The sequence below is a fragment of the Rattus rattus genome, chromosome 2 (genome assembly GCF_011064425.1).
Source record: "Rattus rattus isolate New Zealand chromosome 2, Rrattus_CSIRO_v1, whole genome shotgun sequence".
In the NCBI taxonomy this organism is placed as follows: Eukaryota; Metazoa; Chordata; class Mammalia; order Rodentia; family Muridae; genus Rattus; species Rattus rattus.
This window is the reverse complement of record NC_046155.1, coordinates 122,137,529-122,150,937: the sequence shown is the minus strand read 5'-3', so window position 1 is coordinate 122,150,937 and position 13,409 is coordinate 122,137,529. Positions and strand designations below refer to the sequence as shown.

At 35.5% G+C, this 13,409-nt stretch overlaps 1 protein-coding gene across 3 annotated transcripts in view; it reads right to left on the bottom strand.

Annotated features, from left to right (window-relative positions):
- Ntrk3 (neurotrophic receptor tyrosine kinase 3) overlaps nucleotides 1-13,409 on the bottom strand; it is a 369,825-nt gene that overhangs the window by 8,366 nt on the left and 348,050 nt on the right. For 2 of the 3 annotated variants that reach the window (XM_032893399.1, XM_032893400.1), the window contains one exon: nucleotides 3,954-3,995. The exons of the other annotated variant lie outside the window; for it this stretch is intronic. In XM_032893399.1, the coding sequence (XP_032749290.1) occupies nucleotides 3,954-3,995 (42 nt within the window). The remainder of the gene's footprint in view (nucleotides 1-3,953; nucleotides 3,996-13,409) is intronic. 3 annotated transcript variants of the gene reach the window in all.

The following is a 13,409-nucleotide window of genomic DNA, read 5'->3' as shown; positions in this document are numbered from 1 at the left end:
AGAAGAAGCTAATCTTCTGGATTGGTAGAAAAGTCACTCTTAACCTGGGATATTTGAAATCAGTCTAGCTTTCTATATGCCGTGAAGACAATGCAAAAATATCTCTACCTGGAAAGCAAACACACTGGGACTCTTCACTGAATACAGGCTTTCAAACAAAACAAAACAAACAAACAAACAAACAAAAAATGCCAGTAATTAATAGAGTATGATTCTAGAAGAACAGAAAAAGGAATGTAAGGTATGTGATGTCTTGAATTCCACAACAATGGAGCAAATAGACCACAACAATGCAATTTAAATCTAAATAACGCTTGCTAATTTGGTGGCTAAAGGTAATACAATAACTAATAAGGGCTTCCTATAAAATGGAAACATAAAGTAAATAATATTACCAATAATGTTAATAGTACTACTGCTGCTCCTGCTAACCTAATTATGGGGAATGGAATTTCCACATAATTTTAAGCATAAGTGCAGAGGAGAGTGGGTACAGAAATAATTAAAAGCCTGATAAAGACTTTTTCATTAAGGGAGGAAGGAAAAGCACATATAGATACCAATCAAGTATTGATCATAATAATTTACCTTTAAATATGCCTTGAGAAACTTTGAGTAGCTTTTAAAAGAATAAAAGTACTACATACAGCTTCCTAACCGTTTTTAGGAACACAATGTCAGAATCTTTCATCTTATAAAAAACTAAAATAAAATAAACAAAATGGACAAAATGAAAGTAAAAGCTGATGCTGTGTAGACAGCAAATATAAATGGATTATTACTACCTTTAACATGGGAAGAACATTTACGTTAGAACTCAAGGTTCATGTTATTTAGAAAAACTGTATTTAAAACAAAATTATAGAAAATATTAAAAATAAAATTATGAAACTAGACTCAAGGTTCACGTTATTTAGAAAAGCTGCATTTAAGACAAAATTACAGAAAATGTTTAAATTAAAATGTAGAAAGTAGAAGCAATAAAAGTGAGATACAATTGGCCACATATGCACATATGCACATATACAAATACATACAGGCAAGCATGCATATGCATGTATATGCTTATGTAGATGTAATGGCCAGTTAAATTTCCTTAATTCATTTCTTTTTAGACATTTTGTATTATTATGTGTAGTTGAAAAACTCTATCAGCAGTTTAATGTTAAAAGGGGGCTATGTCCTAGTTATTTCAAATAGAATGGCATATATAAAGTTGGAAAAGTTAACCATTTTGATAATCATGAACTTGTTTACTCCAGCTACCACAATAGCACATGTTAAATATATGCATATATAAAGAGTAAAATATTATAAATATTTAAAAACTGATAAAGCTGCCACAATGAAAAACTAACCCACACTAAAGCTACTTTTTTAATTTACAAAATCCAATTACATATTAAACCTCAAAGGAAATGTGAAAAGAAAAAAAAACAAGTACATTTTAAGAACAAGAAGCATTTTCCATAGCAAGTAAAGTAAACTATAAACAACAACATAGGATTAATCTATTAAACAGTGTATTGAAGAAAGGAATTAAAATACTATTTGCCAAAAATAATATTTAAAGTGATTTATTATACTATGAACTGAAATCCTATTCATTGACTCCAATGGAAAATAACTGAAGGAATCTTTCAAAAACATATGGAATTTAATGATTGTTAGAATAATTAAATTATAACTAAGCTAAGTAAGGATTCAATTTTAAAAGGAAGTAAAAACCTAAAAATCCATTGAGTAAAAGAAACTAAGAATAAGACCAATTTTTAAAAACAAAACTTATTTGGTCAGAACAATGGCAAAACAGTCAAAGAGACAAAACCACATACTTGATCTATGTGATGAATTGCTTGTCTTCCAAAAGTTATTAAAATCTTTGGCAAGGTTAATAAGCAGTGTAGAAGAGAAAAATGTAAAATTATAAAAAAAAATGTTAAATCCCAATAAGTTTTAATAAAAAAATGAGAACAAAATATTAAAATTACAGCAAATCAAACCCATGTCTTATGAAAATAAAAATGAGGTCTTGTATGTGAGTTCTAGTAAAGCTTTCCAATGCAAAAACATAGACACTTTCTCAACCACTCTCTGTGGCTTAAGTATATGTAAAAGCAGAATCGGTCTAACAACACAGAGCCTCAACTATATAAATACAGATAAAGAGATTTAGTCTGTATGGTCTTATAAAGCCATCTCTGTTCTAAATATAATCACCAAACTGAATAGCTTAATTGCAATGTATCACAAGAATAATAGCCATAGGAAATCTACTGTTCCATTTACCGAATTAAAAAGTAAATAAAGAAAAAAATACATTCTTTGAAAAGATGCTAAAATTTTCCAGTACTGTTTTCTGGGTTGAAAAGCCTAATCTATTAATGTGGAAAGAAAACTTCTTTTACTTAACACATTACATACCACAATGCCTGATAAACCTGAGAAACACAGAAGGAATTTCCCTGATTTTGTGAAACACTCTCCAGGAAACCCTAATCAATGTGATATAGTAATTATTTTATAAAATGCATATAGTTTCAAATTGGCCTCTAAATACACAACTCTCTATGACTAGATTAGTGCAGCTCTCAGAACTTATCAGAAAAGTTTCTTTGTGCAGCAGATAGTACTTAAAAGAAACCAATAAGGTGTAGGCCTGCAAAGAACCAGCGACTGTAAAAGCTCAGCCACAAATGGGACATCTCATCGCGTCCCTTCTACAAGGCTCCGTGGTCATCAAAGAAGAGCGGGAGGAAAGATTGTAAGAGGCAAGATTGGTAGGGAGGATGAGAGCAAAACAGAGTCATCTAGACATGATAGGACCTATGTACTTGTAAGCTCACAGCAGCTGTGGTTGCTTGCAGGAGACCTGCACATGATCAAGCCAGTCAGCATGGAGGGGGAAGGAGTTCATGAGTCCCCATTAGTAGCTGAGATGCTACGGAGATTGGATGTTTTCCATGGGAGTGGCAGTTTTCTCTAAGGGAAGGTCAACCACACTCCAGTGGATGGATATACAACCAGAAGTCTTATGAACAGCATAAAGTCTATGGCTTTAATGATCCGAAGTCTATGGGTTATTAAATTTTAAGAAGGAGGACACAAAGCGATTAGGGAGGTGGGTAGTTCTGGGGCAGGGGGAGTTACAGAGAGGAGTTGGACATACATATGACTATAATATATGTATGGTATGAAACTCTCAAAGACTTAATAAAATAATTATATTAAAAAATAAATTTATGATAAAATGTTGAAGCAGAGAATCCAAATTGTCTGCTGTCTGGGTATAGCATGGTTATTCAAAACAATTAACTAAAAAGTAATTAAAACTACTATAGCTTGCTTAGTAAGCTACCCACATATAGAAAACTAATAACCAAACTGCATGAATAATACTATAGTAATTCAAAACGGAATTGAAAATAAAACTGTATAATATCAATAAAGCACTTAAAAATCTGATACATAACTTGGCTTAAAATGTACAGATATATTCAAATAAAAAAAACACAAAATAGGACCTTCTTAAATAGAGTCTCATCACTTTCTTGGAAAAGTAGGTTTGATGGGATAAATCACTCATTTATCCTTCAAATACAGTTTAAAATTTCAGTACAAAATATATTTAAAACTCCCAGTAGAATGGGTTATAGAAACTGGCAAGATAAATCCAGAGTTTATCCAAAGTAATGATTGCTTAATTAAAGAGTTGTTGAACAAGAACAGTGATGGGGATTTGTTCTCTAAGATAGCAACACATTTTATTGCACTGTGCAATGAACACTCTATATCTGGCATAGAAATAGACAATATACTGATGTAACAAAACCTGAAAACCTGGAAGGAGAATCATGTATAAATACTGAATTTTAATATATGAAATGATGGGTTAGTAATTAAAGTGTTGGGACAATGAACTATTCATTAAAAAAATACACTTAGATACCTACCTCACACCATATACAAAAATCATTTCCAGATGGATTAAAGAGCTAAACATAAAAAACAAAACAATAAGAATATTAGAAGAAAACTTACAAAGGTATTTGTATAACCTCAGGAGTAGAAGACCTTCCTACGTGACATACACTTAAAAAGCCATAAAGGATACGATTTATAGACACAATTTTGTAAAATTAAATATCAAAGACAAAAAATTTGTAATCAAAAGACAAATGACAGAAACATCTGCAACATATGTAACAGATAAATCATCATAATCATCATAATCATCATTATCATTAATAGGACTCTAATATGGTCTTGCTAAGCAGCCTCAGGCTGGCCTGGAAGTCTCTGTGTAAATCAGGCTTGCCGCAAGCTTGCAGAAGTCCTCCTGCCTCTGCCTCCCCAGTGCTGGGACAGACAAGGAATTAAAATCCATATAATTCGTGGTTCTTCTTTGCATTAGTTAGATAAGCAAACCAACAGACAGATGAGTGAAGACTAAGAGCAGACACGCCACAAATAGCTACAAATGGCCACAAACAAATGACAGAATGCCAAGTAAAAGAGCATAGACATGTATTTTAATGACACTTGATAAGAAGGGAAAGACTGCTAGCTGATGCTTGAGAAGGTATGAGACCTGATGTTGTAATCTTAATCATGAGACCTGAATCTGTTTTTGAGGGCACAATCTTTGCATTGTCTACCCACACTGGAGATGTAAGAGCCCTGGGTCCATTGATTTCACTGTAGAACTAGTAGAAAACTATTGTCTTGTGTGTAGGCAAAACTATTTGGTTCAGTATTTTCATTTTGTCATTTCAAAAGGCATAGATATGTTTACTTTTAAGGGTGTATGTAATGGTTAAAAAAGAATTTTAAAAAAATGCTGTATGTACTGCTATCTAAGTAGGTCCAGGACAATGAATGTAGTATTTGAAAATACAGCTCATTGATAAATACACGTTGTCATTCTCATTTATGTAAAAATGAAAATACATCCACACAACCAAATACACAGTAATAGTATACGCCTTTGTGAATGATAGGAAAGTATCCAGAAAGCCACTAAGGCAGTAATTTTCTCTAAAGATGAAAGTAAGACGCTTCCCAATTTTATTATATGTATTTCTATATTGTTTACAATTTTACAGTGATCACGTACTATATTTTCAAATTCCAAGATAAAAGAAAAAGTAAACATTTGAATAGACAGACAGAAACCAACAGATACAAGTCCACAGAAAAAAATATCAGTTTTGTAAAATAAGTATGTTTGTGACAGAATATGCTAGCATGGTTTGTCTCACCTGCCTTCTTGAGTGAAAACGAATAGAAGTCAGGAATACCAAAACATCACCCTGGGTGTATAATTTTAAATAATGGAACCCTCCATTTGATGCTAACATATGTCTCAGTTGATGGTTTTTATATAAAATACAGAGGATGTTTTACAGTGAACTCTCCAAGTTCAGAAAAGGGGAAATTCAAGAGTGTTGGGTGCAAATGCTGAGGACCCTAAGTGTTTGTTTGAACAGGAAATTCCCAGAAGGGCATTAACTGGTCACAGGCCCCCCTTTAGAAGACTGCCATAAGTAGAAGCAGTAATGTGAGTTATATTTATACTACATTCCTCTAAGAATTAGGTCTTAACATGGCAAAAACAGCAAAAATAGGAAGTCAAAAAACTCTGAATTTTGCTGTGTTTTTAGATAAGTCCTTGGATTTTATTTCATACATTTCGTCACCTTCAAACTATGAGTCACACAAGGCTGCCTCAGATGGCATTACAGATACAAAAACCTACCAGGTATCATTAAGTGCAGAGATATACACACATAATACAGTAATTGATCACGGTGTACATCTTCACACGCTCCCAGACAACACAACAAGTCTAACTTCCTACAGTTCCCTTATTGCCCATAAGAATTCATATCGATTTCCTTCCAGCATTCTCCCACATTGAGGAGACTCAGTCTGGGAAAAATAGTCTAATAGTTTCTAATGACAAAAAAGAGAGAAAAAATTAAAAAAAGAAAATACTAGACAAATATCTCTACCCTAAAACTTACCCAGACATAAGCTATCCAGAGCTATACTGTCAAGGATAAGAACAATACTAATGAATGAATAATGATATCATACAGTTTCTTATTTCATTCTTTCTCCATTCCTGTGGAACAGGTGCCTCTATTGTGCCCATTTCACAGATGAAAACAGGATGACTTGCCCAAGCTTCACATGAGTAGTATCAGTTTGTGATTGGAGCTCTCTACCTAAGGATCTTGAAGGTAAACCTTGAAAAGAGTGACCAAAACTAATGAGGAGCAAGGAAGATGCTGAAGAGTGATTCCAGCAATAATAAAAAAAATAGGAGAAAAAATAAATCTTGGAATTAATTGCTTTTAGGAAAAAGCCCCTCTGCTTTCAGAGCTGCCCACCTCCCCATCACTGCCTTCTGTCATCCTCGCTTACCCTTCTGACCTACAAAGTCAGGAATTAGGGAAACATAGCAGGAGGAATTGCTCAGGAAAGGTCTTGCTCATTGGGTTTAGATCTGGGTCTATAGAAATTGGGGGGTCCTGGTATCCCAAGACATGCTCTTCATTTGCTTCTGTCACTGAACATGTGCAGAATTCATCAGGAGCTTCTCTTCTTAGATCATCTTGCATGTTGACTTAAGAATACAAAACTTCTTTAATTATTAATCGCACTACATTAAACCGTTATCCTAGACATACAGTATCAACATGATACACCATGTGCTCTCATTGAAACATAATGGGAGGTAAAATACATCTCTCTTTTATATGATGTTATGGCCCATCAATGGGTTCTGTCTGATCACTCCTTATAAAGTCCCCTTTATCCTAGTGATTTTAGCAACCGTTGAAGATCATTGCCAAAATCTATTATTTCGTTAGTGGTTCAAAAGGATGACATTCTAATTATAGTGTTCCTTCTGCATATATTAGCAGAAAATCTATAAATAAAAAAATTCCCTTCATCAGCTATGTGATTGTACTGATTATAGCTTATTTGAAACAGGCTTGACCATTTCCCTGTATTTACTTGTTTTTAGGAGAGTGAATTTATCCCTAAGCATTATGGTTTATATATGGTTTGAACACATAGGCTTGAATATTTAAATACTTAGTCTGGAGCTTATGGAGTTCTTTTGAAAATAAAAACAAACAAACACTCTTACAGAAGGAAGTGGACCTCTGAAGGTGGGTCTTGAAGTTCTATAGTCTAGCCCTACTTCCTGTGTACTCTTTGCTTTCTTATTGCTAACACAGTGTGATCAGCTCTCCCATACTCTTACTAGCACCATGCCTCTCCTCCATGACAGGCTACACCACCTCAAATTTTGAGTCAACTAAAAAATATCCTTTCTTAAGCTGCTGTTTGACAGTTATTGGTCATAGCAATAAGAAAAGAAGAGCAGCATTCTCTGAGGGTTTGTTTTGCTTCTGAAAATCATTTCCAGGACTTGCTCTTTTAAAAAAAATAATAAGAACATGCACTTGAAGTGTTTCAGTCTGCCGCAGTGACTATTTTTGATGTCTTGTTTCCTTCCATCTTTGGCCAATGGATACCTCTTAAAGCTGTGCCTCCCTCTCCACTCATATAACCCCAGTAGTCTTTGATGGAACCTTCACTTTCCTACATGAAAGAATATTCTATGCTCCTCTTGTCATTTCTTTCCAGAGCCTTTAAAGCTGATGTTTCTCCAAGGATCTCTGTATCTTTTTGATGCACAATGGAATTTTTGGACCGTAACACGGATCGTTGTGAGTTCCCCATGCTTCTAGGGTGCTTGTGACTTCTGAGTCTTTATAGTGGGAAATTCAAAGCTAGGAAATCACTTTTTTGGAAAGGAAAATATGATATGAGCTCATGATTTTGCTTACCCACAGTCAAATTCAAGATTGTTTGGCTTCCTTAGACTTTATATTTCAGTTTTTCTCTCATGCTAAAAATCATAGTTACTAGAATTTAATAATAAAATTATTTAAAATTTTTCATAACGTATTAGTGTCTCTTTTAAAAGCTATGTACTTATACATTACATCTGCAGTTTCCTCTCCTTCAGCCTTTCCCTATGCCAACCTCTCCCCCTAATCCACTCCTCCATTTCCCTCCAGAAAAGGCAGGCCTGCCAGGGGTATCAACCAAACATGGCATATTATGTTGCAATAAACTAAACACCTCCCCTTATACTAAGGCTGGAAGAGGCAACTCAATATGAAGAAAATGGTCCAAAAAGAAGGCAAAAAGTAAGAGACAGCCCCTGCTCCCATTGTTAGGAGTCCCAAAAGAAGACCAAACTATATAACTATAACATGTATGTAGAGGACCTAGGTCAGTCCCACGCAGGATCTGTGATTGTCATTCCAGTCTCTGTGAGCCCCTATGAGCCTAAGTTGTTGATTCTGTGAGTTTTCTTGTTTTGCCCTCAATCCCTCTAGCTTCTACAATCTTTCTTTTCTCCTCTTCCACAAGATTCCCCAAGTTCCAGCTCAGATCGTCAATTAGTAAATGGAATCTCACAAAATTGAAAAGCTTCTGTAAGGCAAAGGATACCATCGATCGAACAAAATGGCAGCCTTAAAAATGGGGAAACAATTTCTCAAACTTTGTAGTTGACAAGAAAGCTAATTTCCAAAATATATAAAGAACTCAGTAAACTAAACACCAACAAACCAACAATTCAATTTAAAAAGGGATGAAGATCTAGACAGAGAATTCTCAACAGAGAAATCTCTAATGGCTGAGACACATGGAAAGAAATGCTTAACATCCCTAGTAATCAGGAAAATGCAAATCAAAATTTCTTTGAGATTTCACTGTACCCCTGTCAGAATTGCTAGATATAAATAAATAAATAAATAAATAAATAAATAAATAAATAAAGCAAGCAAAAAAAAAACAACCCACTAGTGATAGTTCATGCTGGTGAGGATATGGAGCATGGGGAAGATTCCTGCATTGCTAGTGGGAGTGCAAATTTGTGCAGCCACTTTGGAAATCAATATGATGGTTTCTCAGAAATTTGGGAATAGTTCTAGCTTAAGACCCAGCTATAACACTCCTGAACCTTTATCCAAAGGACACTCCTTCCTACCACAAGGAAGCTAGGTCAACTGTGTTCATAGAAGCTTTATTAACAATAGTCAGAAACTGAAAACAACCTAGATGTCTCTCAACTGAGAAGTGGATAAAGATAACGTAGTACATTTACACAATAGAGTATTACTCAGCTGTTACAAACATAATGTCATGAAATTTCCAGCCACTAGATGGAAATAGGAAAAAAATCATCCTGAGTGAGGTAACCCAGACCCAGACAGAAACATGGTATGTACTCACTTATTACTTATGTACTTATGTACTCTGTGGATATTAGCTGTGAAGTCAAGGCTAATCATGCTATAATCCACAGAGCTAGAGAGGTCAAGTAACAAGGAAGACACAAGGGGAAAAGCCTGAATCTCCCTGACAAGAGGAAATAGACTAGATATTGTAGGTGGAGTCAGAAAGGAGGGGAATGGGAACAAGAGGGATCAGTAAGGGGAGAATGAGGTTAGAGGGAGAGAATGTTAGGACAGACAACTGGAATTGGAGGGCATTTGGGAGGCAAGGTAGAAACCTAGTGCAATAGAAACTTCCTGGAATCTATGAGAGTGACCTTAGCTAAGACTCTCAGTAATGGAGGATACAGAGCCTGAAACAGCCATATCCAATAAGCAGGCATGACTTCCAGTAGAGAGACTGGGACACCAACCCATCCACAAAACCTTCAACCCACAAATTGTCCTGCCTGCAAGATATGCCTGGGTGAAAATGGTTCAGAAATAGTGGGAGTGACCAAACAATGACTGCTCCACCTTGAGACCCAGGCCATGAGAGGGCACATTTGATATTGCCTGGAGGGCCAGGTCCCAGAGGCTAGATAACACAGAGAGTCCTAAGGTGGAACTAAACATGGCTAGCCAAAAACATAAATAAATAAAATCACTGAAATGATTCCCAAAGATATTCTGCTATACTCACAGATTGATAGATTGGTGCTTAGGCCAATTTCATCAGAGAGGCTTCATCCAGCAACTGATGCAGAGACCCACAGCCAAACACTAGTGCCACTTCTTAATAATGTTAAAAATATATAGATGATTTCAACATTAAACCATCTGTCCTGATCTCAGTTCTTTTTGTCCTTAAGATACATCAACTAGAGAAATATGGAAAGTATAATTTTACTTTAGCTCTTTTAAAGTTACCACATAAGTGCACTTTTCTATTTATTTTTCAATTTTAGAAATACTTTTTTGTTTTTTACTTCCAACTTATTTCATGTCAATTATTGACCATATTTTTAAAAGTCTGTAACAGTTTGAATCTCAAAAGTACAGAACAGGAGCCTTTTACATAAACTATAGTTCTATTCTTAATCTACTGTTCTTCTTGACACTAGGCACTCCTACTCTCACCTTTCTACAGAACACAATGTTGGATTGTTCTAGCTTTTTTCCCATTTTTTTGTTTGACTGTTCATTTGTTTTTGTTTATTCGTTTATGCAAGCACATATCAATTCAAATTAATCTATCTGTTTTATGCTTTGCCTTCTTAACAGAAGTCACTCTTTCCTTGTATAGTTGTACAGGGCTCCACTGTGTATGCCAACTCCTTAGATTATCCAGTCAATTTCCAGAAGAGCCTAAACTTCTTCCCACAGAAGGCATAAGAATATTGAGAATATTGCTTGCAAAAGTCATTGCCCATCTGAATTGGCAAAGCTTGAAGATGCATGAAAACCTCCAAATACGTCCCCAGTAAGGATAGTTTTGTGGTATTTTAAAGATCCTCAACTCTTCTATGCACTTTTTCTAAACTCAAATTTAGAATTTCCAGTAATCTAGCAATGACACTGGTGATTAGCACATAAATCTTATGCTCTGGAGACCCCAACTTCTTTTTTTATTATTATTATTATTAACTTGAGTATTTCTTATATACATTTCGAGTGTTATTCCTTTCCCGGTTTCGGGCAAACATCCCCTCCCCCCCCCTTCCTTATGGGTGTTCCCCTCCCAACCCTCCCCCATTGCTGCCTCTCCCCAACAGTCTAGTTCACTGGGGTTCAGTCTTAGCAGGACCCAGGGCTTCCCCTTCCACTGGTGCTCTTACAAGGATATTCATTGCTACCTATGAGGTCAGAGTCCAGGGTCAGTCCATGTATAGTCTTTGGAGACCCCAACTTCTTAAAAATAGATAGATAGATAGATAGATAGATAGATAGATAGATAGATAGATAGATAGATAGATAGATCAAAACAGAAACTAAAAGGGAAACAAACATAAAAAGCTATTAGTGATATAAAATAAAATAATTATTGATAAGAGACAAATAGATAGTCCCAGCAAATAGTTCAAAGACTTGAATCACATGTCAATAAAATAAAATCCCCTGTTTTCACACATACACAAAAAAATCAATAGAATTGATCCTGAATAATACTAATGTATTAACAATAAACAAGTTTATCAATAATTCATGTGGCAATTGGTAGATAGAGGAAATAAGTTTTCATTCATATTTTACTTTTAACCTCCATGGTCATCAAAAGCTGGGATAGATAGATATTACTTTAATCTACTGCCCATTTCTTTAATCTTCTGCATGTTCATTGTTAATAATTGCAGGGATACTCATTCCAAAAAAATCTCTTAACATTTAGAAACTTATGGTCACTGGATATTAAAAATTAAATTTAAATCTTCATACACATTTTTGTCACAGCAAACCATGATAGAGTGGCTAATAAAGGGCTTTCAAGCATAAAAATAAATTACATAAAGATAAAATTCAGTGTGGTAACTGGAATGAAAATATAAATTCAAGAAGAAAAAGGAGTCATGTAAAAATGGCTGTTTAAGAATTTGTTCATGTGTTAAATGGATGATGTTCCAAATTGCTCTGGTATTTAAACTTCATTAGGTGCATTAAAGGAATGATGTATTTTTTAATGTCAATGTTTACAATATTCTGGAAATGATGGCAGCACTTGAAACTTTTTAAAAGGTTGCAACCAACTACCTAGATGGTTTCTAAGTGACAACTTTAAATGTGTTGGGGACATACATAGCTTTTCAAACTTCTTTTGAGATCATAAAAGTTTGGAGCTCTCAAGTATAGGACATTCACATGCAGATAGGAAATTTCCTATCTTTCCTGTCTTCCTCGAGCCTGTACCTCTCCCATTCCCAAAGGGAAGAAAGAGGAAACAATGGAAGGAAGAACACCATGCTAACCAGCCTTAGGATCCCCCAATACATGCCCTTCACTCCAGCCCTTCGTCCTCAATCTCAGCTGCAACCCTGAAAACTGAAAGAACACAGCAGAGGAGGTAGTGAGTGGGGTGTGGCTGCCTGTGACCTATCAGCAGTTCTTCCTGGATGTAGAATGTTGTGTGTGGACAACTCTCAGACCCACCCCCCTCAATCCTCACACACAGTGTTGGTCTCTCTCCTGAACAGGGAATTATGTCTGTGACCACCTTGCTGTGGTCAGGGGGATCCCATTATTCCAGGACAAAGAGAAACTCAACTAGGCTTCAGAAGGTTCTCATGCCTCTCTATCTATTAGAGGGACACGGGGGCACTAAAGCACCTAGATTTCTTCTTCTCGCCCAGACATTCAAAACATCTACCATCACACAACTCTGACTACATAGAAGGAGACATGGTAACCTGTACTCCAAATGGATAAACCAAGACTCAGCAAAGAAAAATAAACACATATCCACAGGGCAAAATATCTCTAGAAACAAATCAAACCTCCTCTGTATGGAAGGAATATGAACTAATCCAGACTTTCTGAAGGAGATAATAAAGTAACCTATCTTCTTTGATGACTCAGCTACAAAGAGTTGTTGAAACTCTGAAACATAAGTTTATGACCAAACGGTCTAATCATGTAGGAGACTGTCAGTCCTGGTAGATGCCATTAATTTTTATTTATTCAGTTTTAGTATTTTTTAATTGCATGTCTTAGCAAAAAGAAAAATATCATGTGCGTTTAAGAAACAAATCAGACATCAACATAGATCTTATCCATCACCTGAAAAGTCTTGATCACTTAACACATACCCGAGTGGGTTTTGCCTCTTACAGCCTATCCTGTTCTTCCTGTTCTGCCATGTCCAAGTAGTACAACAATGAAGGACACTATCTCCTCGAACGTGACAATATCTATGGTTCTAATAGCCAGCACTACCATCTGATCGGGCCTTCTTTCCAGATGTTTCAGTGACATGAGACCTCAGAATTGTGAAGTCAGAATTGCTATCCTTGCTTTTGCCTCCCGGTGTCTTCCAAAGACTATGGCTGCAAGCTATTGTCTCACTTTCTGGTTGACAAATTGAAGAACTCAACCCTAAGTCTAGCAGGT